We start from the raw sequence: 22,305 nt of genomic DNA, 5'->3' as shown, positions 1-22,305 counted from the left end.
AAGAGAGTCACCGAACAATATTCTTGAAACCCTTGAAACTCTTTAAAATCGAAAAGATTTCAGCTTCCCTATCTTCCGCTTTCGTAGATTCTACCGAACAATATTATTGAAACCCTTTGTCCTCTTCAAACCTTCAAAGTCTTCCACTAGTTGTAGAAAGTGAAACGATTGGAGCTTCCAGCTTCGTCCCTTTCGAACTCTTCAACGTATTCATACATTTGGCGCAAATAAAGGGATTTTCTTCTTGTTGGCTATCTTCTTCATCAAAATGATTCCAGATCAGGTGAGCTTTTTCATCGGCGCAAAGTTTTGTTTTCGCAGTTCTTCTTTCGTTCGTTTGAACTTTGATTCTTAGGAAAATTTATTCTCAACACCATTATACTTTTCAATTGTGGTATGCACAACAATATTAATTGAAGATATTTCACTGTTATCAAAATCACATTTAAATGATCTATGAAATTTTGCCAAGAAATAAACATGTAAAGAGTATAGCATTTTTTCGTTTTTAATTATATGTTACATATAGATATAATTGTGAATATAAATTATTTAATTGTTTATCTAATTATTCTTTTAAATTATAGAAACAATAAATCAAAAGATATCCCATTGGAATATACAAATACACTATAATTCACCACAATCAGATTCAACATATTCCAGAATATAGCGATCATAGACAACAAATATTCATAAATACTTTGAAGTACAGAGTAATGCAAAACTATCAGTCAGTGAAACAAAACAATGGAACAAAATCTACAAGTTAACTACACTTCAAAGTATTCCACTTTATAACACATAACACTCCAAACATAATACACAAATACACTTTAATTCACATCAATCAAATTCAACATATTCTAGAATATGGATGAAACCATAGACAACAGATTCACAAATACAGTGTAATTACCCCCAAATACAATGTATTCGATATCAAACAACAACCACATACTTTGTATTCTAGGTATACAGAATTCATACATACTAAGTACTATATGACATACACCTCAACTTTTTCTTGTGTCATTGGTGCTTTCCCTTTTCGTCTTTTATCCTCTTTGGCCTTTTCTTCCTTGTTAGCACTCTTGACCTATGTTATAAAAAGAAAATTGATAGCAAAGTTTGATATAACTTTTACATTTATCAGATGTTATATACTGTTACTTTTTTTCCCTTTTCCATATCCTTTTTCTCTTTCTATTCTCTATTGATTCTTCATTTGTTTCAATTGTTTCTTTCGTTCCTAAACTACATTATTCATTCACGTTTATCTCACCTTGTCCTTCTTCATCTTCGTCTTGTTCTTGTTTATCTTATTCACTTTCAGTATTATCCTGTTCAGCCAAATTTGTTGGGTAAAGGTTATATTATGAATTTACTAAATATAGTACATTTTATGAATGGAACTACAATAATGTAGACAACATACCTTCTCTTTATTCTCTATTTCTTCTTCTTCTTCTTAACGTTTCCTTCTCATAAATTGCCTCTTTGAAACCTACACAAATTCCAACATAAAAACTTTGACTTTATTCCTTAGAAAATAAATTTTAATAGCACACTTTACCAATCTCTTTATCTTCAGTTTTTTGTTCATAGCAGTATCTTCCTTTGGAGGTTCATTCCTCTTCTTCTTTCTTGAAGTGTTTGGACTTTCCTGCTTGCTTCCCGACCCCTCGACCATTGGATCTTTTGGTCTCTGTTGTAAGTATTCAACAAGAAGTTATAACCATTTACAACTTTTATGTAATTGAAAAGAATTTACATTAATACCTCATTGGAAGAACTTGACAGATATTCAACCTCCTTTGCTAATGGTTTTTTTGGAACCAATGATTCACATCTTCGCACACTGAATCAATGACACACACATGCATGCACGCACGCACACACACACACAAAATGTATTATTTAATAAATTGTTTAAAATATAACAAAGCAGAAATTCTTGAATCTATATTAGGCATTATTTTAGGGGGACAGCTTGTATATATATCTGGCATTATTTTAGTCGATTTAGTTAAGATTTACCAAAATTTGAATGCTGTTTACAAAATACACCATCTTCGTGAAATCTACGATATCCTGCTTCTATTACTAGAAAAATGGGTTTTAATGACACTACTAATCAAGACATTGTGTCGTTGAAAATAAAAACATGGGTGAGGTAAGGTAAATTGTGTTGTTGAAAATAAATACAGATTATTTCTCGACATAATTCTATTGACACAATTTAATTTTTTTGACACAATTTTTACGTAGTTAATTAACAACAAATTTTTTGTGTCATTAAAAAAAGTTCCAAATGGAAAAACCCTAATTAAAATTAAATAAAAAAACTTATTTTCTCTTAAGCATTCTCTCCCTCTTTACTAAAAACGCAAAGCACGCCGTTGTCGAACGAAGTGGGCTACGATGTGGTTGAATTGAAACCCTTGCCTTCCAATTTTTTGCCGTCCGCCATCGTCGATTCCACACTTCAACCACTGCCATTGTTGACGCCATAACAAGCCTTCACCGTCAAACCCACCAATCTAATCACTGTCATCGAATAAAGGGTCACAGCTCCATCTATCAATTGCTAAACCTTCACATTCTTCATCCGAGTAAAATACTCTTACTAACGACATTCCGCATTCAATCGCTTGGTAATGCCTCCGTTCGGAAACATGGAGCGATTCATCAATTGGCGAAAGGCTTAATTGTCGCTTAATCCGATGATCGTGGAAGATCGTTGAGAACCATGACAGCGATGAAGGTGACGAAACTAGACCATGCGATTCTCTAGAAGGACTTTTGTGATTCTTCTCGAATTTCTCATATCTAGACTTAAAAAGCTTCAACCAAAGCGAGAATTTTTTAGTCCTCTGTTTCCAATCGAAAGAACCTATAGTGAAAAATGTAGTGTTTGCATTGTTGTTCATTCTACAATTAGGTCCAATATCAGAGAAACAAAATCAAATTTAAATCTTTGCGGTGTGGGTTGGGCAACATAAAATAGGCCCAAACAAATAAGATAATCCCACAGGAGAGCCCAGGAGCACACAAATAAATAATATGTAATTGTTATGCACTAAATTTACAAATGCCAAGCCCGACTTGTAAATTTTCAAAAACAAAAGCATCCAAAGGTTTAGGGAGAATGTCAGCAAGTTGAACAAGATTGCGCACATGCTCAAGAGTAATCACGTTTGTCTCAACCAATTCACGTATAAAATGATTGCGAATGTTAATATGTTTAGTGACTATGCTAATGGAATAAAAAACTAGAGACATGCAGTAGCGAAATTTAAAGGATCATACTTTACATGCATCTAAACGATTTAGAAGTTAACATGCATCTACCGTGCGATGAACCTAAACGAAGAGAGAGGAAGGTAAACGATGTACTTACCTTTGTAGTTCTCAATTTCTTCTTTGGTCCAAAACTTCTTCTCTTCCTGAAAATCACGAACAAAGACAACCACAAAGCTGACCTACTATGCTTAGGACCAAGAACGGAGTTGTGGGACTCGGTTATGCGAAGAGAATTTTAGAGAGAGATGGGAGTCAATCGTTTAGATGTTTTTCCAGAGAAAAACTCATTTTATTTCTCATTCGGTAATGAGAAGTTTTATATGAAATTTACATGCAAATTTGCATGTAAATTATTTCATATCTTATCAATACCTAATCAATTCATCAACTCTTTAATAAAATTAGTGGCTTCAAATTCATAATAATTTGCCACATTTTCCATTAACCGTTAATTAATAAAGTAATTAGCCAAAGAGGCATTTTGGTCATTTGACCAACTTAAGTCAAAGTCAAACTTTGACTTTTCTTAGTCAAAAGTCAACTTGTTGATTTTTTACTATTTTTCCCATCTTGACTAATCATAACCTCCCGAGTATGAATCCATATTCATTTTTCTAAAATTCAAATCATATTTGAATATAAATCCGATCAAAGTTTAAAATCAACATGTTGACTTTTGACCGTTTTCTAAACTTTTCAAGCTTTTAAATATGAATCTATATTCATATTTATTTAAATCATATTTAAACACAAAAAATTGACTTATATCTTATTTATATATTTGTCGGTTTCTCTCTCTTATCTTTATTCGAACAATTCGAACTACTTCAACATACTTGTTCTTAGTTGAATCCATATGAGCTAGTAGAGGAATCTAATGGACCTATAGATTATGGGCTCTAACGATTTGAGATTAACTGACTAAACTCTTTTAGACCAAAGTTAATCAACATTCGTTAACTAAAGAGTCATTCCACTAAAGACTCTTAGTTGCACTCCCCTTACTATAGATATATTTCTGTCCACCTGATATAACCATGATAGGTAAGTCAATCATTCACAGGTTGTTCGTAATCTTGGCTGGGTCAAAATACCGTTTTACTCTCGAGATTACATCTTGCTCCTTTAGACCCATTGATCTACTATTGAACAATTGTTTAAGGTCCAACCTATAAACCAGAATCCTTCTCAGGCCAATGAGAAGGTGGGGCCCCTTGTTCAAGACTTGGATTCAGTCCTAAAGGGAACAACCTATCTACTATCCCAGAAGTGGGTAGGAGTGAATTCCATCTTGCACCCTATGTCCCTAGCTATCTACTCGGTCTTACCCTTGAAATGTGAGGCTTATTGGGCCAGCGATGTTGAGCTGCCCTCACCTATGCAGATTTAAGGATACTACCGAATGAACAGAAGTTCATAGTTAGCTCAGGATTAAGATCAAGTTACCTAGGTCATCATAAATGAAAGTCAGTTTATAGTTTACGGTGTTATAACTAAAAGTGACTACTTCGTGGTTTCAGTCTTATGCAAACCATTTACATAGGATGCCCCCACTCCCATGTCTCTACATGAATGATTCAGGATTACCTCGTTTGTACTAACTACAGAGCGGGCCGCATTCATAGTGTTTATTCAGAATAAGACGCCCAACCTTATTCATACACTATAGACCATTTGGGCTATTAACTTGAACTTAATCCATGTTTATGTCTCCATATAAAGTTCAAGTATATATGAAAAACTCAGTAAAATAGTCTCGGGACCTAAATATATTGGTTTTAAGATTATAGTATTCAATAATAAATTTTATTGAATCAAATAACAAAGTATGAGTTTTAGGACACTAATTCCAACATATGCTGCACAGGATTCTTGGATATGTTGACAGTACTCATGTTATCATAGTAAAGAACCATAGATTCTTGATTAATGTCATATTCAGACAACATCTTTTTCATCCATAAAAGCTCAATACAACTACTTTCAGCTAAAATATACTTTGCTTTAGCTATGGAAAGAGATACGCAATTATGTTTCTTGCTAAAGCAAGCAATTAGATTATTTCCAAGAACGAAACAACAGCTCGATGTACTCTTGCGATCTTCAGAACACCCAGCCTAGTCAGCTTCACAATAACCAACAAGCACAAAGGTAGTATCAAAAGAATACCATCACCCATATTCCATGGTACCCAGAATATACTTTAATATTCTCTTTGCATAGTAAAGATAAGATGCATGAGGATTGGACTGATATTTGACACACACCTCAACAACAAATGCTATATTTGGTATGCTAGTCGTTAAGTACAAGAGACTGCTAATAATACTCCGATATAGACTTTCATCAACTTTTTCTCTAGAATTATCTTTGGAAATCTTGAGATTTGATGCTGCTAGAGTCCGCTTAGGTTTAGCCTTATCAAGATCAAACTTCTTAACCATGTTTCTAGTATATTTTTATTGAGATAGAAAAATCATTAAATTGCACCGACAAATTTGGAAACCCAAGAAGTAGGCCAGCTTACCCACCATACTCATTTCAAATTTAGATTGCATTTGTTCAACAAAACCTGTCACAAGAGCTGGAGGAGATCCACAAAAAATAATATCATCAACATAGACTTAAGCAACCAGAAAATTATGTCCCTTTCGTTTTGTAATGACCTAACTATTATAAAATTAGCTTAGATAATTACTTTAACCCAAAGACACTTTAAAGTCTAAAACTAAAAAATCTAAAGAAAAACTTTCGTTCATAAGAGTCCAAATCCAATGGTAAAAATACAAAAGACTATAAAATCTGTTCAAAAAATGAATATCAAAGAAAATTTAGTTCGGGCCCTATGTTAAATGAAAATAAAAATACGAAAGTGTTTATGTTTAAGTCAAAATGAAAAGTACAATAGTTCTGAAACTCATCACAATCAACAAGTCTTGAAACCAGTAACACATTAAGCAAAAGCATTTGAAAGGTTCCCATATGGCATTCACGAGCCTTTCTTGTCCTTTACCGGGCTACCTCTCATATTACCTTTACATGAAAAAGTTAAATATAAAATAGTGAGTATAAAATTATACCCAGTAGAGACCCACTATTAGTCCCGTTAGGGATAAAGACTGTTAACTTCCTATTAGGAGTACCCTGTACCATAACAGTCTTTTGATTCCGTAGGATACACGTTAATCAGTTTAGTAATCCCGTAGGATTCACCTAATTAGTTTAGTGATCCAGTAAGATTCACCTAATCGGTTTAGTGATCCTGTAGAACACTGTGCTTGCAAGGTACACTATCCAATAGCTAAAGTTAAAAGTTTTCCCTTAGTCTAGATAAGTTCATTCCAGTCTAAATAGTCCAAGACAATCAAATCAAAATATGTTTAAAACTATCAACAATGTTTCAATTCAATACATAACCAGTGATAATAAGCATGGTAGTACATATCTCAGTTTAGTCATCAATGTAGCAAGCCATCAATACATCCAAACCTATTGATAACTTGTAGAAATACAAGTTATTATAGTATTTTAAAAATAATAATGAGACCAAAATACATAAAAAATGTGTCAAAACGTGTAGCTTATGTTGTAAATTCATAAATATTTGGAATTACAATTTACATAAGCTTTCATGCCTGTTTTACTCTATTTCAGTGTCCAAACATAGGATTAGGAACAAAAGAAGCTAGTGAATCATAGTGGACTTAGCTCGAAGATTAGGCGAGAATGCCATATCAATAAGTGAGAAGAGGTTTGCTAGAAAACAAAAGTGGTAGATGGAGTTGATGTGACTTAACATAAGAGCAAATTTTGGTGTTGACATGCTGAGAAGATTAGATTTCCTGCCTAAATCTACCTATATAAAGGACTTCATCACTATCAAGAAAAGTAACTAGCTTGAATGGGCTGAACCCAAGAGAGTGGTGGGAAGGAGTAGCCTTTCCACCATCTGTGAAGTCTTTCTTCATCTTCTCGGGTCGGTCAATGGGTGAAAGCTTGATGTTGAGTGAAGAAGATCTCATTCCTGTCTTCCCCTAACTTCTATTATCATTTCTATTCTCTCTATTTTTTGTATATTTCAGTGTAACGTATTCATTCATATTGTACAGTGGCCGAAAGCCTTTATTCTTTAATACATTGCATATTTATACAAGTTTCAATCTTCCATTTCCTTACTGTTCATCCACCTGTGTGTTATTTGTAGTTTATGTTTTATGATAAGTTATTGATAAGAAGGTTAGCTTATATTTCTTATTGCGTTAGCTGAGCTATTTTCATCACTTGGCCAGTGTATATCGCCAACTATCCGAGAGGGCAAGTAGTAAGGATATGGCTAACATGCATAAGGAGGAGTTTAGAGACAAACTCTACTTTGGCAAGATAACTTCCGTCATTTGTATCCCAAAAAGAGAACAAGTGTAGTGGGTATTAGGCGTCGAGAGGTTGTCACCCTTAAACGCGAAGCTCTATAAGTCTTGTAAGTGAAGCATTCTAGATATAACTTGCTTAATGCAACTTTGTCATTTGGATCCCAAGAGGTGAGCAAGTGTGGCATTTAAAGACTTCAAGAGGAGCTCGCCTTAATCACAAGCACGTTAACTAAGTTATATCGCATCAAGGTCCTTTGATTACTTAATCGCCTGGTAATGCATAGACTTTCCTTCACCTCTTCTTTTATGCAAGTTAGTGCACAACTCCATTTCACATCCATCTTAACTCCCCTTTACAAACTCTCTAGTGTAGATAAGTAGATATAGTTTAAACTTACACTCATTTACACTGTATAGTTTATTCTTTTATACGCCTCTACGCCTAGTGAACCCTAGAACTAGGCTTTGATATCAATTCACCGTGTTCAACTCTGGATCACACAGATAAACCTATAGTTTCACTTACACTTGGGCAGACAATAGAAAAACTTGTACACAATGAGGTCTTAGAAGTACGTAATGAATAGAGACATTGGGAGCATTTTGCATGCAATGATCTTGAATCAATGATATATTATGAAGAATGAAATATGTTTTACCTCATTAAGCTCGTGGAGATAACCAACTATATCAAGTTATAGGCACGATTGAGTGGGATTGACTCTCAACAAGCGTTGACTTCAACCAAACAGACAACTCTATACAATCGAACAAGCACCTACGCATAAACAAACAGACCATCTCATACGGTACTTTTGAACTACAATCTAAGGTCCGATATTTGAAATCCCTTACCTCGAGATTAGTTAAAATCCTTGGTTGACAGTTAAATCTCAAGTAAATCAGTCATAAACATAAATAAAATTAAATCAATAATTTTTTCAACCATAATCATCCAAATATTTATCTTAGGTTTCCAAACTTACCCCAGCTGAAGTTGAACCTAATTCAACCTTGGTTGGAAAAATTATACAATTGCTCTAGAAATTCGTCAATTGTCTTCAACAAAAATAATCCAACTTTGAATCCTAAAATTAATTTAATTTATCTTAAACCAATAATTAACACTTGATGGGTATACCTAAACCCATGTCAAGAACTCATCAAATAAAAAAAATACCAATAGCTCAACTAGCTTAAAAGAGGGACTACAATGGCTTGGCTTATGCAACTCGGGTAACAAAGACAGATCGACTCAAATATGAGATGCGACTCAGACGTGGCTATGTGGCTCAGTGAGGAAGAAAGTAGACGCGTATGTCTTAGTTAAGAGAGGAGAAGATCGACTCAGTTTGTATGGTGTGTAGAACCCGTACCTAAATTAGAACGTTAAAATTTTTGTTGAGTGTAAAAATAGCCATTTTTGGACAAAAGATTGTAAAGAAAAGTTAAGGCTTGACAATGAAGAAAGACTACGAATTAAGAGTTGGCAAATAAGTCAGTTCATGAGAAAGGTAAAACGACAAGACTTTTGAAGGTTAAGTGTTATTACGCGATTTAGGTGTTTTGCGAGATGAAAGATTAGGCGAGAAGAGTAAGGAAATCGAAATTTTCTAAGTTACTTAATGGGACACATGGAGGAGTTTAAGCTAAGCGTGCTTAAATTAAACCTTAAGACTACACGTGCACCACTAAGAGTAGGAGCTGGCAAGCTGTTAAGAGTTTAAGCATGACTAAGCTTGTTTAAGGAGTAGTATAAATAGAGGATGGGATCAGAATGTTAAGGGTGACTATTCTGAAAATTTTAAAAGAAAAAATTAAGTGTTAAGGTGCTGTCAAAGTGTCTACGCAAGAAGAAGAATAAGAGAAGCATTTCGAGTTTGAGTAGCCAAGTAGTGTGAGTGTTTTCTTCAAAACATTTTAATGTTAAAAGCTTTCTTATAAAGTCTTTATTGATTTGAAACAATGGTTTCTCTACGAATGTTTCTAAAGATGTATAAGAAAATCTTACGCTATGTTTTAAAGTATGTTTTATGTGTTTCAATGTTTATGAAATGGTATTCAAATCATTAGTCTATTTCCTATCAATGAGCTAACTATTATGTGCTCATAAGGAGTAAAGGCAACCATGTAGAAAAGGACTGCATGGTGGAGTGAAGCTGGCCAATCTAGAAAAAGACTGCATTGTGTTTAGCGGCCTGAGTAATAAGATCGAATCATAATACTAATAATACTAATCAAAACGTCTAAATGTGAAGAAATGAGACTTAGCATCGAGAATGATTCAGGAATCTTGGCGAAATGAATGATTTTTGACTAATGTGTGTTTATACAAAATGCTAACCGCATATGATTTGTTATGCGAAATGATGTGTTTATATGAAAAGGTAAATTTATGCGTTTTGATGTTTGATGAAATGATGTTTACAAAAGATATTTTGAAAAAAAGATTTCTTAAAACTTCATTAAGTATGTTGACTAACGTTGTAAAGTTCATCTTTTAGGAATCAGGCATTTAGGCCAAGTAAGGAAAGGGTGAGAAGGCTACTAGGCGTTTTGATTTTAAGTTTAAGTACTGTTCTTGTATTTTTTGGCAAGTCATGTAAAGTATTGTCATCGCATGATTTAAGTAATAAAGACTAAGTTTGGTTTATTTTTGTGTTAAGTGTTTATATCACCTAAAGAGTAATATTTATGTTAAGTTTAAGAGGTTAGGCGATTAAGTAAGGCTTAAGAAGCTCAAGATTGAGTGTTTATGGCGTTTAGCACATCAAGGATACTCAAGTCTTACCGCGTCTTGCAAGGCAAGCAAAGGTGTCTGTAGGGCATGACGTGGCAGACCAGCTCACGAACAGAAACGTGTGGCTAAGAGGGGTGGAAACTTCATCTTCCAGCTCGGGAATGGAAGAAAACACGTTGGTCGTTTAGCAGTGAACAGAGGCTTCATCGAGATGACATTGCGTGGTGTAGAACGAAGCTTAGTGGCAGACGTTTCGGCTTCAGCGAAGATGAATTGGCTTACGAATCATCTGAACGACTTGAATGAACGAGAGGAGCTTTGACGAAGACTCGAGTGGTGGACGGTGCGACGGATGATTGGGCTTCATCGTAGAGGAGCGACGATCGAACATCGACTAAAAGTGAGCAGAGATCAACTAAAGAAGGCGTGTGGCGGCTAGGGTTGTATGAAGGAAGAAGATGATGCACATGCTGAACGAGGAGACTATTAGAATAAATAATAAAAATAATGATATTATTATTATTTTTTTTTTACTTTTCTTCCTTTCCTACAATAAGTCCAACCTTCTCTCTCTTTATTTAAATCTCCCATCCAATCAATTTTTTCTTTTCTAAAAGTAATTATCTTTTTACTAATAATTATATTTTTCCACAAATATAAATATTTTTCTTTTTTTCCACAATAATTATACATATAATTAACGAAAACTCCTAAAATCCACAGTCCTTACTAAAACAAAAAACATACAATTTGATATAATTCTCAATAAATTCAAAAGTCAAAATCCTCCAATTAATTAAATATTTATCTAATGATATCTAATTAATTCCAATTTTCATAAAACCAAATAATTTTCGCTCAATGAAATCAAAATAATGGCTAATAAACTAAATCTAATGAAACAACGTTAAGATAACTAACTCCAAAATTATCTAAATTTTTGGGACGTTACATGTTTAATGAACATGGTTTTATCAGCCCTGCCTTGATAATATCCTTGTTGAGAAAGAAACTCAGTTAAGCATTCATACCAAAGCTTAAGGAGCTTGCTGAAGACCATATAAGGCTTTTACGTAGTTTGTACACATAATTTGTGTTGGAGGGATCCACAAAACCCTTAGGCTGCGCAATATACACTTTCTCATTGAGAAAACCATTCAAGAATGTACTTTTGACATCCACTTGATACAACTTGACTTTACAAATGCAAACTAATCCGAGCAACAGACGAGTAGCCTCAAGATGAGCAACCAGTGTAAATGTTTCTCTAAAATCCGCACCTTCAATTTGCACATATCCTTGAGCAACAATACGAGCTTTGTTCCTAGTCACACAACCCTTCTCATCAGTCATATTTTTGAAGATCCACTTGGTGCTTATAATGTCTGCGTGAGTTGATTTTGGAACCAACTACCATACTTGATTGCATTCAAATTGAAGTAACTCCTCTTGCATTGTAGCAATCCACTATTTATCCTTTAAAGCTTCAATAACATTTGTAGGTTCAACGGGTGATGTATAGTAAACATTTGCAATCATTTTTGTATAATCACGACACTCCTTCTTATGAGTTGTGATTCCATTGCTGATCTCTCTTATAATACTGCTAGATGGGTGATTTTTCTTAACACACACAGATGGATCGATTTGTTGAACATCAGATAGAGCCGTTGAACCAATGTCCTTGTATTTATTTTTCAAGTCAACAACTAGAGGATTAACAGAATCAGCATTAACTGACTCACTAATAAAAAAGGAACCCTTGGATGTAGACCTCTGGTTAGTAACAGAAGACAAAACATTTGAAATAACTGTAGGGCTAGTGAATGAATCAATAGGAGAGAAAACCTAATCATCATCATCTCTGAACTTCACCAGCTTGTCACTCGTGTCGTGAAGAACAACATTTATAGGCTCAAGAGCTGTCTTAGTGCGCTTATTAAACACTCAGAAAGCTCTACACTAAAACTCCCTATCATTCATAATATAACACGAGCTTCCAAAAACGTGAAAATACTTGACGTTTGGTTTACGTCCTTTCTATAGCTGGTAATTCGTGAACAATGTACTTGGACGAAGTGAAATGCGATTGTGGATGTGACAGACAGTATTCAAGATCCTCTGCCAAAAAATATAGAGGAAGGGACTTGACATGCAACATTACATGAGTCATTTCTTTCAAAGTTTGATTTTTCTTTGAACAATTCCATTTTGTTGAGGAGTCAAGGAAGCTGAAAATTCATGAAAGATTTCTTCATTTTGATAAAACTCATCAAAGGCAGAATTCTCAGACTCTCTTCCTTGATTACTACGAATATGCATAATAGCTTTGTCATGATCTTTTTGAAGCTGAAGACGTAAGAATCAAAACACTTTAAAAGTATCTAATTTTTCTCTAATAAATTTCACTCAAGTGTATCTTGAGAAGTCATCTACACTTACAAAGGCATACCTCTGCGCCCGAAGGCTTTCAATTTGTATAAGATCCATTAGATCCATATGGAGAAGTTCAAGAACTTGATTTGTAGTACATTGCCCAACAGACTTGTGAAATGCTTTAACTTGTTTTCCAACATGATATTCTTCACAAAAATTATCTAAAGCTTTCTTCCAAAAAGGGATTCCTATAGCACTGCCTCTACCCCGATAGCTTTGCATATGGCAGAAATACTTATGTGTTCAAGACGTTTATGCCATAGTTTTGATTCATCAGACTTAAACAAATGACACAAGCACTTTTTTAAGTCAAAATCCCATTGATAACAATTATCAGATAGTTGAGTCCCTATCATTATAATATTTTTGTCTTGATTCAGAACTTCACAGTTATCTTTAGAGAAACTTACTGAAAATCCTTGATTGTTAGCTAACTTTACGCTTCACACCATCACCAAAAGTCACATGGCCATCATTGCATTCCTCGAATTTAGAAAAGAATAAGGAATTTCAGTCATATGTCTGGAACACCCATTGTCAAAATATCAATCATCTGAGCTAGATGCATGAATAAAGATAAAAAAACCATATTACATAAGTTATGTTCTTCTTTTTTCATGTTCCACTCTATTTTACTAGTGGAATGTGAACGACTTAGAGCATTTTTTTGCTAATCTTATCATCTAGCCTTTTGTGATTGTAACGAATATACCCATGCAACTTGTTACAAAATGCTCGTATATGTTCAGCTTTTCTACAGAAATGACATGTCCACCTTTTTGAACGACTTTGACTAGGCATGTGTTGACTAGTTTTAACATGCAATGACTCAGCAGATCCTTAACTTTTGTTCTTGTTATCAGAAGCTCTAACAAACACTATTGAGGAATCTCTAGAACCTTTTCCAGTAAAACTAAGACCCTTTTTATCTTTCTTAAACTTCCTTTCATTCAAAAGATTATACAAACTCTCAGTACTAGAGGTGAGTAATTTTACAGATTTAGACAAGGATTTAAACTCATTACTAATATCTCTCAGTTCCATTTTAAGAGTAGAAATCATGGTTATAAGACGGTGATTATCTTCCATAAGAACTTGTATTCTCTCCTTTTGTAGTTTCAACACTTCCCGGTCTTCTTCCCATTTTATAAATAGGTCATCATAACTAGGTTGAATTAAACTGGTTTTTCTATCATCTTTACCAACTAATTTCTGACTAGATATGCTTTCAGAGACTTCTAGTTCTTTCTCATTTGTACAACTTATATGAGCTTTGCCATAATCTTCTCCATTACTACCAAAGGATAATTCTTCATTTCACAATTTAACAGTAAAGCTCTTCTTTTTCCTCTTTAGAAAAGTGGGACATTTTGCCTAATAACGCCCAAAACCTTTACACTAGTGACATCTGATACTTCTGTCACTTTTGTACGACGCCAAATTTTGATCACTTCTGTTAACATCTCTATGCTTATGAGTTGTATACAAACTAGACGAACTTGATCCTGAATTACTGGAACTGCCAAACTCTCTATTAGACTGAGTTCCATAATTACCAAATCTCTTGCGAAACTGGTTCCTAAGCTTCGAAACTTGCTTTGCAGTAAGGCAATGGACTCGACTAAATTTTCATAACGTTCTTTACTCGGTTGAGGAGTATCCTCATTTATAACCTAAAGAGCAATTTCATTTTTCTTTTTAGGTCCTCTAGCATCAAGATTTAGCTCAAAGGTTCTTAATGTCCCAAACAATTCATCTAATTTCATAGAAGTAATATCATTTACTTCTTTAATAGTAGTGACTTTCATACTGAATCGAGGAGGTAAAGATCTCAGAACTTTTCAGACAAGCTTGGTATCTGAAATCTTTTCCCCTAAAGCAAATGATTCAATGGCAATGTCTTGAACATGGACATTAAAGTCAGCTATAAACTCATCTTCGGACATCTTAAGGGCTTCGAACTTTGATGTTAAGGGCTGCAATCGTGAAATTTTCACTTTAAAAGTACCTTCATAAGCCACTTCCAAAATGCTCCAACCCTCATTTGCATACGTACATGTGTTGATTAATTTGAACACATTTTGATCCATTTCATTAAAAATTACATTCAAGGCTCGAGAATTACCCAAGGATGCTTCATCCTCCACATTGGACCAAGAAATTTTTGGCTTCTGAGATACTTTTCCAACCGCATCAATTATAGTAAGATGTTCCCGTCCCACTACAACAACCTTCTAAGTTTGCTGTCAATTGATTTTAAGAAAGCAATTATTCCAACTTTCCGGTAGGCATAGTTATAACCATCCAGAAGGACTTATAGTAGAGCTTTCTTCACAAACAGGTTCCATAACACACACATATTATGTAACCTACTCTGATACCAATTGAAAAAAAATATAAATCAGTTAACAAGATGCTTCTAGCACACACTTTAGTTAATAATTGAAGAAACAACTGGGTGAAACAATAAACAAAATAAAAATTGAAACACCAAATATTGTTAACCTAGTTTAATGACACAATATCTACATCTCGAAGGTCCTTGGTCTATGATAAGAGATTATATATTTCCTTGTGATATAATTCATGATTACAAACTTATGACCATCGGTACAAACATCTAAACATATTTTCATCATTCTTTACTTAGCGACACATTTTTATTGACAAATGAATCAGTAAAGCATTTAATAATATTTCTCATAAACAAAACAAGGGAAACCCTCCCCTTAATCAGATACCACTCTGCAATCAATCAAGTATCACTTGACCTCTAATAATCTCGAATCTCACTTCTAATCATTGATAAGAAAACCTTCATCTTTGATTTTTACTCACCACAGGAGTACACAATCTTCACGATTTGTTCCTCACACTATTCTCCTTAAAATGGATAACTTTTTTCTTCTTAGTCCCCACACACACAAGAGCGAAGAAGAAACCACACCAGAAAGCCAACAGAATCGCAAACCAAGAGCGCCGGGCGGCGCAGAACGCACTAATCCGCGCAACAAATAGATAAACCCCAACAATACAATCTAGAGAATAACATTTAAAATTCGAAGTAAAATAAAATAATTAAATAAAGAAGCGAAACCACAAACACAACATATCCAAATTTAGAAAACACAATAACTTTTCAAAATAACTTAACATTGGTTTTTTAAAACATGAAAACGTAGATATTTTTACTTTTCAAAATCTAAAAAACTTATGTAATTACAATAAAACTAACTTTCCTTTTTTTTTTTTAAGTTGTAAACATAATAAAATTTATCTAACACTCTATCGATATAGTTTATCAATGATAAATTTGAATAAATTTAAATTATCGGTAGATTTTAAAATAGGATGGATAGATTGGTGCAGTAATGGAGGGAGTTGATTTGACGGTGACAAAATATTACGTACTTGACGGGTGAATCAATGGAAGACTTAAAACGAAGCGCAAAGAAAAGCAATAGGAAAATGATTTAAAGGAATAGAGAAGAAAGATAAAGGAGATATCTTCACAATCCGAGGTGGCAGGATGTCTGGGACCCACTCATGGGAGATACTCACTCTCACAAAAAAGAAGCATGTGGAAGTTAAGCATGCCACGTATAATAACATTATTTCCACGTGGCAGAGCGTGGAAGGCCAGCTGAGATCGCGGAATACAACCGCCTCTTATCGCCAAAAATCCCCTAAATCAAATCTCTCTCACCAAAATTTCTCATTTCTCTCCCTCCCTCTCTCTCTCTCTCTTCCACCAAACACTTCAAACGCCATGACCGTCGTAGCAACGGCTGCTGCTCTCTCTTTGCCCATCTCTTTCTCTAAATCTCCCAAGCTAAATTTTAAGAAGGTTCGTCCTCTTTTTCTTTCTTTTTCTTTTTTATTTCTCTATCTGAGTATCAATCAATTCGGACTTCGATGTGCATTTTTCTGCTCTTTGGTTGCATTCAGCTTCTAAGTTTGTAATGGAGTGTATTACCGTTTTAATCGTTTCAATATGTGGTGCTACATATTTGATGTCGTGTGTTCTATTAAATTCTATTCTAGATTCTTCTATGTTATGGTTTGATATTTTCAAGTGTTGAACTTCAGAGTGTGAAAGGAGGATTTAGAGTGTTTGCTGTGTTTGGAGAGGAAGGAGCTATAGAAAGGAAGAGTGGCTGGGAAACGCTATTTGATGTGGAAGATCCCAGGACCAAGGTTCCTCAATGTAAAGGGAAGTTCTTAGATGTTAATCAAGCTCTTGAAGTGGCTAGATATGACATTCAGTATTGTGATTGGCGAGCTCGACAAGATGTTCTTGCAATCATGCTTCTCCATGAAAAGGTTCTCAGAATCTCATACTACTACATTTTTCCTCCACCTGTTGTGTTGTTAACATTATTCTCCAATAAAGCCTTTCATGCTCCTTCCCTCATTCACTCAGTGCTCGTCTTCCACCAAATATCTTTAGGCTGATGAGTGTAATTTGGTGGGGTCGTTTCTTCTTCAAGTATGTTTTCTTCTGAAAATTTGTAGCTTAAATCTTGTTTTAGGTTGTGGAAGTTCTAAATCCTCTAGCCCGTGACTATAAATCTATCGGAACTATGAAGAAGGAGCTTGCTGGATTACAGGACGAATTAGCAGAAGCTCATAGACAGGTATGTATAAAATTTCTTGTAAATGACCTTTTGTAGTAAGTTCTTTGACCTATTGAAGTGACTTTCTTTCTTTACCATTATCATGTTTTGACAACTCATGACCCACAACAGGTTCATATATCTGAAGCACGAGTTGCCACTGCTTTAGATAAACTAGCTTACATGGAAGAATTGGTGCATGATAGGCTATTACAAGACAGAAACACAGCAGAGTTGGATAGCCCATCGACCTTGCCTGGTACTTCAACACAATCTCATGATTCTGTAAATAGAAGATCGCCGAAGAAAAGCTTGAACGTTTCAGGACCTGTCGAACCATATAATCCCCGCTTGAAGAACTTCTGGTATCCTGTTGCTTTCTCCAGTGATCTGAAAGATGATATAATGGTAGGGTAATTCTTGCCAATCAGATCATCCAATATCACTTTGAATTCACCTGTACTTCTTATTCCTCACTAATTTATCATCTATTTCAGATCCCATTTGATTGTTTTGAAGAACCATGGGTTCTTTTTCGTGGTAAGGATGGCAATCCTGGATGCATACGAAACACATGCGCTCATAGGGCATGCCCTCTTCACCTTGGTTCTGTCAATGATGGTCGAGTCCAGTGTCCTTACCATGGTTAGTTAATAGTAAAGGAAATATAGACTAAAAAACTCAAATACCTTGATAAAACAGAAATTAAAAAGAAGCTTTCTCTTAGGGTCATTTTCCTTGAAAATTTCAGGTTGGGAATATTCAACAGATGGGAAATGTGAGAAAATGCCTTCGACACGACTACTAAATGTGAAAATAAAGTCTTTGCCATGTTTCGAGAAAGAAGGAATGATCTGGGTTTGGCCAGGTAATGATCCTCCAGCAGCTAATCTTCCTTCTCTAAAACCTCCTCCTGGTTTTCAAATCCATGCTGAGGTAATTGTCAGAAATATCAAGTTCCTTTTATCAGTTGAGTTGTAAATGATGAATGCGAATGAGTCTGTAGCTAAATTGTATGTGCTTATACTGCAGCTCGTCATTGAAATTCCAGTGGAGCACGGATTACTGCTAGATAACCTTCTGGATCTTGCTCATGCCCCTTTTACTCATACTTCTACTTTTGCTAAAGGATGGAGCGTACCCAGGTATCAGTCAATATCATAGCTATGCAATATCATTTACGGTTAAGTCGGAACAAAAGTGCAGAGCACAAGACTTTTCAAATTATCACTTGATGAACTTAGCTAGAACCATAAGAAATAATACTCGGGTATTCTAACTGTCAGAAAGACTTCTGTGTCTTCCCTATTTTTGCTGGTTGCTACAGATAGCATTGCATCTTCTTTACTTTTTGAGGATTGCGAACTATATTTGTAACTTTAAGTTATCAGTTAAAAAGGTCATAAAAACTGACTGTTTATTACGCTCTATGTCTATCCAACTCACAGCTTGGTGAAATTTTTAACCCCTGCATCTGGGCTCCAAGGTTACTGGGACCCTTACCCTATAGACATGGAATTTCGACCACCTTGTATGGTGTTATCGACTATCGGTATCTCCAAACCAGGAAAACTAGAAGGCCAAAGTACCAGAGAGTGCTCGACACATCTTCATCAACTTCATGTGTGCTTACCTTCAACAAGACAGAAAACAAGACTATTGTACAGAATGTCACTGGATTTTGCCCCTGTGTTGAAGCAGATTCCCTTCATGCACTATCTCTGGAGACACTTTGCAGAACAGGTATAATTCTCATCCACAATTTGTCCAGAGCTACTTTCCGAAACAAAATTTAAAAGAGAAATCTAGTAGAAACATAGTTGAATAGTTTAATTGCTATTTATTAGGGTTAGGTAATCTAACTAACTTTCGTTAGTTATATCTAGTTACTTTCCTACTCTCTCGTAAAAATGGCTGTGTATATATGTCATCTTTGCACACAATAAATCTACGCAAGTACAATGCAAATGTAAATTTTTGCGCTTCTTCTTGAAGTTCCTTGCATTCTCCCTCATGGCTGTCGACTCTAATGATTCTTCAAACCCTAATGATCCGTCTAGTTCTTCTTTTCATCCTCCATAGTCAGAAGATGAGTGCTATTAACTTTCTAAATCCCTCGAGGAGAGTATTAAAGTTTAGGGTTTAAGCTTTGTTAGTTATCTCAACCATGACCATGACTATATATGTTGCCGTCTTGATACTATATGCATTATAAAATCAAACCAAAATCTGAAGGCTTTCATTTTGTGGGTTTCGTACAGGTATTGAACGAGGACTTGAGGCTCGTCATTGGTCAGCAAGAGAGAATGGTCAACGGAGCAAATATTTGGAATATGCCGGTTTCTTACGATAAGCTAGGTGTAAGATACAGGTTATGGAGAAATGCAGTAGAAGAAGGAGCAAAACAATTACCATTCAGCCAATCAACTTGAACATTAATAAACTTAATTAACTTAAAAACATTTCTTAGGACACCCATAAACACAACCCCACCCCCCCTTCCTTTTTCAAACCTTAAACATTCTGGCTGAGACAAAAAAAAAGAAAAAAAAGACCAACATACCATCCCTCCTATCAGCTTCCACTTTTGAGAAGGATTTTCTCAATTGGACTTTGCAGAAGCTGTAGCAAAAAAAGCAGAAAGACGTTGGGTCTTGCCCCCCACAAAATCCCCCTTGTAAATTAGAAGCTGCTATATAAATTTGATCGGTTTTGCCTTTTTTAATTTCTTTCTGCTTTGCTTTTGGTTCGCTTCTCCAAAGCTCACCTCCTAAGATCATTGTTTTAGGGTTGTAAAAGGCTTGTAAAAGTACACGAGTATGCTTTGTTCTGTGTATCATCTTCAACTAAGAAATTGAACAGTATTAATAAAGATTTTCCATTCTCAATTTTTGATTCCACATAGATGTCCACAAGTTTCTCATCCAAAACACGATTTCAAGTGCACATAACAGAATCAATACACCATTATGATAACTAGAAGACGCAAAACTTATGAAATTTACAGAGAAGATCCACAGTAAGGGCAGAAACTGAAGTCGGGCTCCACTACTTTGTTGCAAGAACGGCAACGAAGGGCTCTTGAAAGGGCGGCTGATGGAGATTGATCGGAAAATGACGGCGGAGATAACGACTGGGGGAAAAAGAGCTTACAGTTGTTGCAGTGCATCAATGGCTCTTTTCCCGGCCACCGCCACACTGGAACAAAGAAAAGCTTTAGGACTTTCTCATAGTTGACGAGATCGGCCGGGGAGTCGCAGTTTATACAACGGGCGGCGCCGGATTTGAGGAGTTGGCGAACTTGTTGCTCTAAACCGCCGACGAAGAAGAAGAACATTTTGTTTTGTGTTTGGGAATTTTGGGGGACGGTGGGTCTGTTTATTTGGAGGGAAGATGCGGTTTGATCGGTTGAAGGAGAGTCTGGAGACTTCTGAAGGCTTCCGTTCTATCAACTTGTGCAGCCGGTAGCCCTTTTTTCTTTTTTTCCAATATTATTAATATTAGAAAAATTAATTAAATGATAAAATCACTCAAAAACGTTAATTATATAAATGTAACAAAATTCTAAAATATATATTAAAATATTTATGATTCGTATAACAAAATAAAAAGTTCATGAAAGCGGTATGTTTTTTAAATATTAAAGATTCTCCCTTGTCGCATTTGAATTTCGTGTGATTCTGATTTATTCCTTTCTATCTTTTTGGTGGTCACCGACGGTGATCTTCTTCTATAATTTTTCTTTTATATTTTTTTTGAAGTTACATCATTGTTCTATCATTATTATTATTCTTTTTCATTATACTTATACTATTATTATCTTTGTTTTCAATCAATCATCAATCTTGTGTTATTTTTTCAATGTGTCGTGGAAAGAGATGAACTATATGATTGTTTATCATAGGGCTTTTCAAAACCATCGTTTATCATGAATTATACGATCGTGTATCATGAACTACAAGATCGTGTACCATGATCTACACGATCATTTATTAGGGCTTTTCAAAACCACCGTTTATCATGAATTACTTGATTGTGTTTCATGAACTACACGATCATGTATCTTAAATTACACACGATCGTGTACCATCATTTGTATGATCATTTACTTGGGCTTTTTCAAAACCATCGTTTGTCATGAACTAACAATCGTGTATCATGAATTATGCGATCGTGTATCATTTCCTACACGATGATACACAATCGCGTATCGTGATTGTTTAGAAGAAGAATTAAATGCGCGTGTGGTTGGTGTTGATACTACCTACATGATCATGTATGATTTTCTACACGATCGCGTATTAAGATCGTTTACAAGAAGAATTACATGCGCGTGTAGTTGATTAATGACATGTTGACTGAGATATTTTTTGTTTCTTCTTATTGGGGGTTTGTAAGCTTTTTCCATTTTTAAAACTGTTTTATACCATATAAATATTTTGTTGGTTAGTTACATTTTTAAAATTTTCTTTAAATTATCTACAAATATAACATAATATCATCATCTATATAGATCTCATTAAATTTAGGTACATAGGTTGAGGGTTTGAGTCATGTAAATATAAAATGTAATGTTAATTTGAATATTAATGGATGAAAATTGAAAACAATTATACACAGATGTCTTTTCCACAAAAATTGATTTTTTTTTTCTAATTTTTAAAACTTTGTATTTATAATAAAAAAAATATTAAATTAAAAGCATCTACAAATATGCCTACTTCAACAAGTTCTATTTGTTAATAAAACCATCTATATAAGGGACGTGCGTTGATACCATTAAGGATTGAGAGAATGTGCTCTTATATAGATGAATGAATCTCCCACTGAGATTTAT

At 34.7% G+C, this 22,305-nt stretch overlaps 2 protein-coding genes and 1 long non-coding RNA gene across 3 annotated transcripts; 1 reads left to right on the top strand and 2 right to left on the bottom strand.

Annotated features, from left to right (window-relative positions):
- Positions 1-817: 817 nt before the first annotated feature.
- LOC103504059 (uncharacterized) lies at positions 818-3,156 on the bottom strand. The gene is made up of 5 exons (XR_007819287.1): positions 1,783-3,156; positions 1,577-1,708; positions 1,439-1,507; positions 1,286-1,343; positions 818-1,099 (listed from the first exon to the last, which is right to left on the bottom strand). It is a non-coding gene; the product is annotated as an uncharacterized LOC103504059 (long non-coding RNA).
- A 13,374-nt stretch (positions 3,157-16,530) lies between these two features.
- Positions 16,531-20,356, top strand: LOC103504061 (chlorophyllide a oxygenase, chloroplastic). Its single transcript, XM_008468493.3, has 9 exons — positions 16,531-16,699; positions 16,942-17,175; positions 17,385-17,489; positions 17,601-17,876; positions 17,966-18,113; positions 18,220-18,404; positions 18,501-18,613; positions 18,917-19,211; positions 19,730-20,356. Exons 1-9 carry the CDS (start codon positions 16,622-16,624, stop codon positions 19,898-19,900), a joined length of 1,605 nt encoding a protein of 534 aa, XP_008466715.2. The 5' UTR covers positions 16,531-16,621; the 3' UTR covers positions 19,901-20,356.
- On the bottom strand, positions 20,323-21,102 carry LOC103504060 (uncharacterized). Its single transcript, XM_008468492.3, has one exon. The coding sequence runs from the start codon at positions 20,803-20,805 to the stop codon at positions 20,470-20,472; it is 336 nt and encodes a 111-aa protein (XP_008466714.1). The 5' UTR covers positions 20,806-21,102; the 3' UTR covers positions 20,323-20,469.
- Positions 21,103-22,305: the final 1,203 nt, after the last annotated feature.

This window comes from Cucumis melo, chromosome 3, assembly GCF_025177605.1.
Source record: "Cucumis melo cultivar AY chromosome 3, USDA_Cmelo_AY_1.0, whole genome shotgun sequence".
NCBI lineage: Eukaryota > Viridiplantae > Streptophyta > Magnoliopsida > Cucurbitales > Cucurbitaceae > Cucumis > Cucumis melo.
Note: the sequence above shows the minus strand (reverse complement) of the source record. Positions and strands in the feature narration are given on the sequence as shown.

Bases quoted from the DNA above. Each gene is read 5' to 3' on its own strand.
- LOC103504061 (XM_008468493.3), top strand. From the start codon at position 16,622: ATGACCGTCGTAGCAACGGCTGCTGCTCTCTCTTTGCCCATCTCTTTC. The intron at 17,176-17,384 runs GTTCTCAGAATC...ATCTTGTTTTAG, and splicing joins TCATGCTTCTCCATGAAAAG to GTTGTGGAAGTTCTAAATCC. The intron at 18,114-18,219 runs GTTAGTTAATAG...TGAAAATTTCAG, and splicing joins AGTCCAGTGTCCTTACCATG to GTTGGGAATATTCAACAGAT.
- LOC103504060 (XM_008468492.3), bottom strand. From the start codon at position 20,805: ATGTTCTTCTTCTTCGTCGGCGGTTTAGAGCAACAAGTTCGCCAACTC.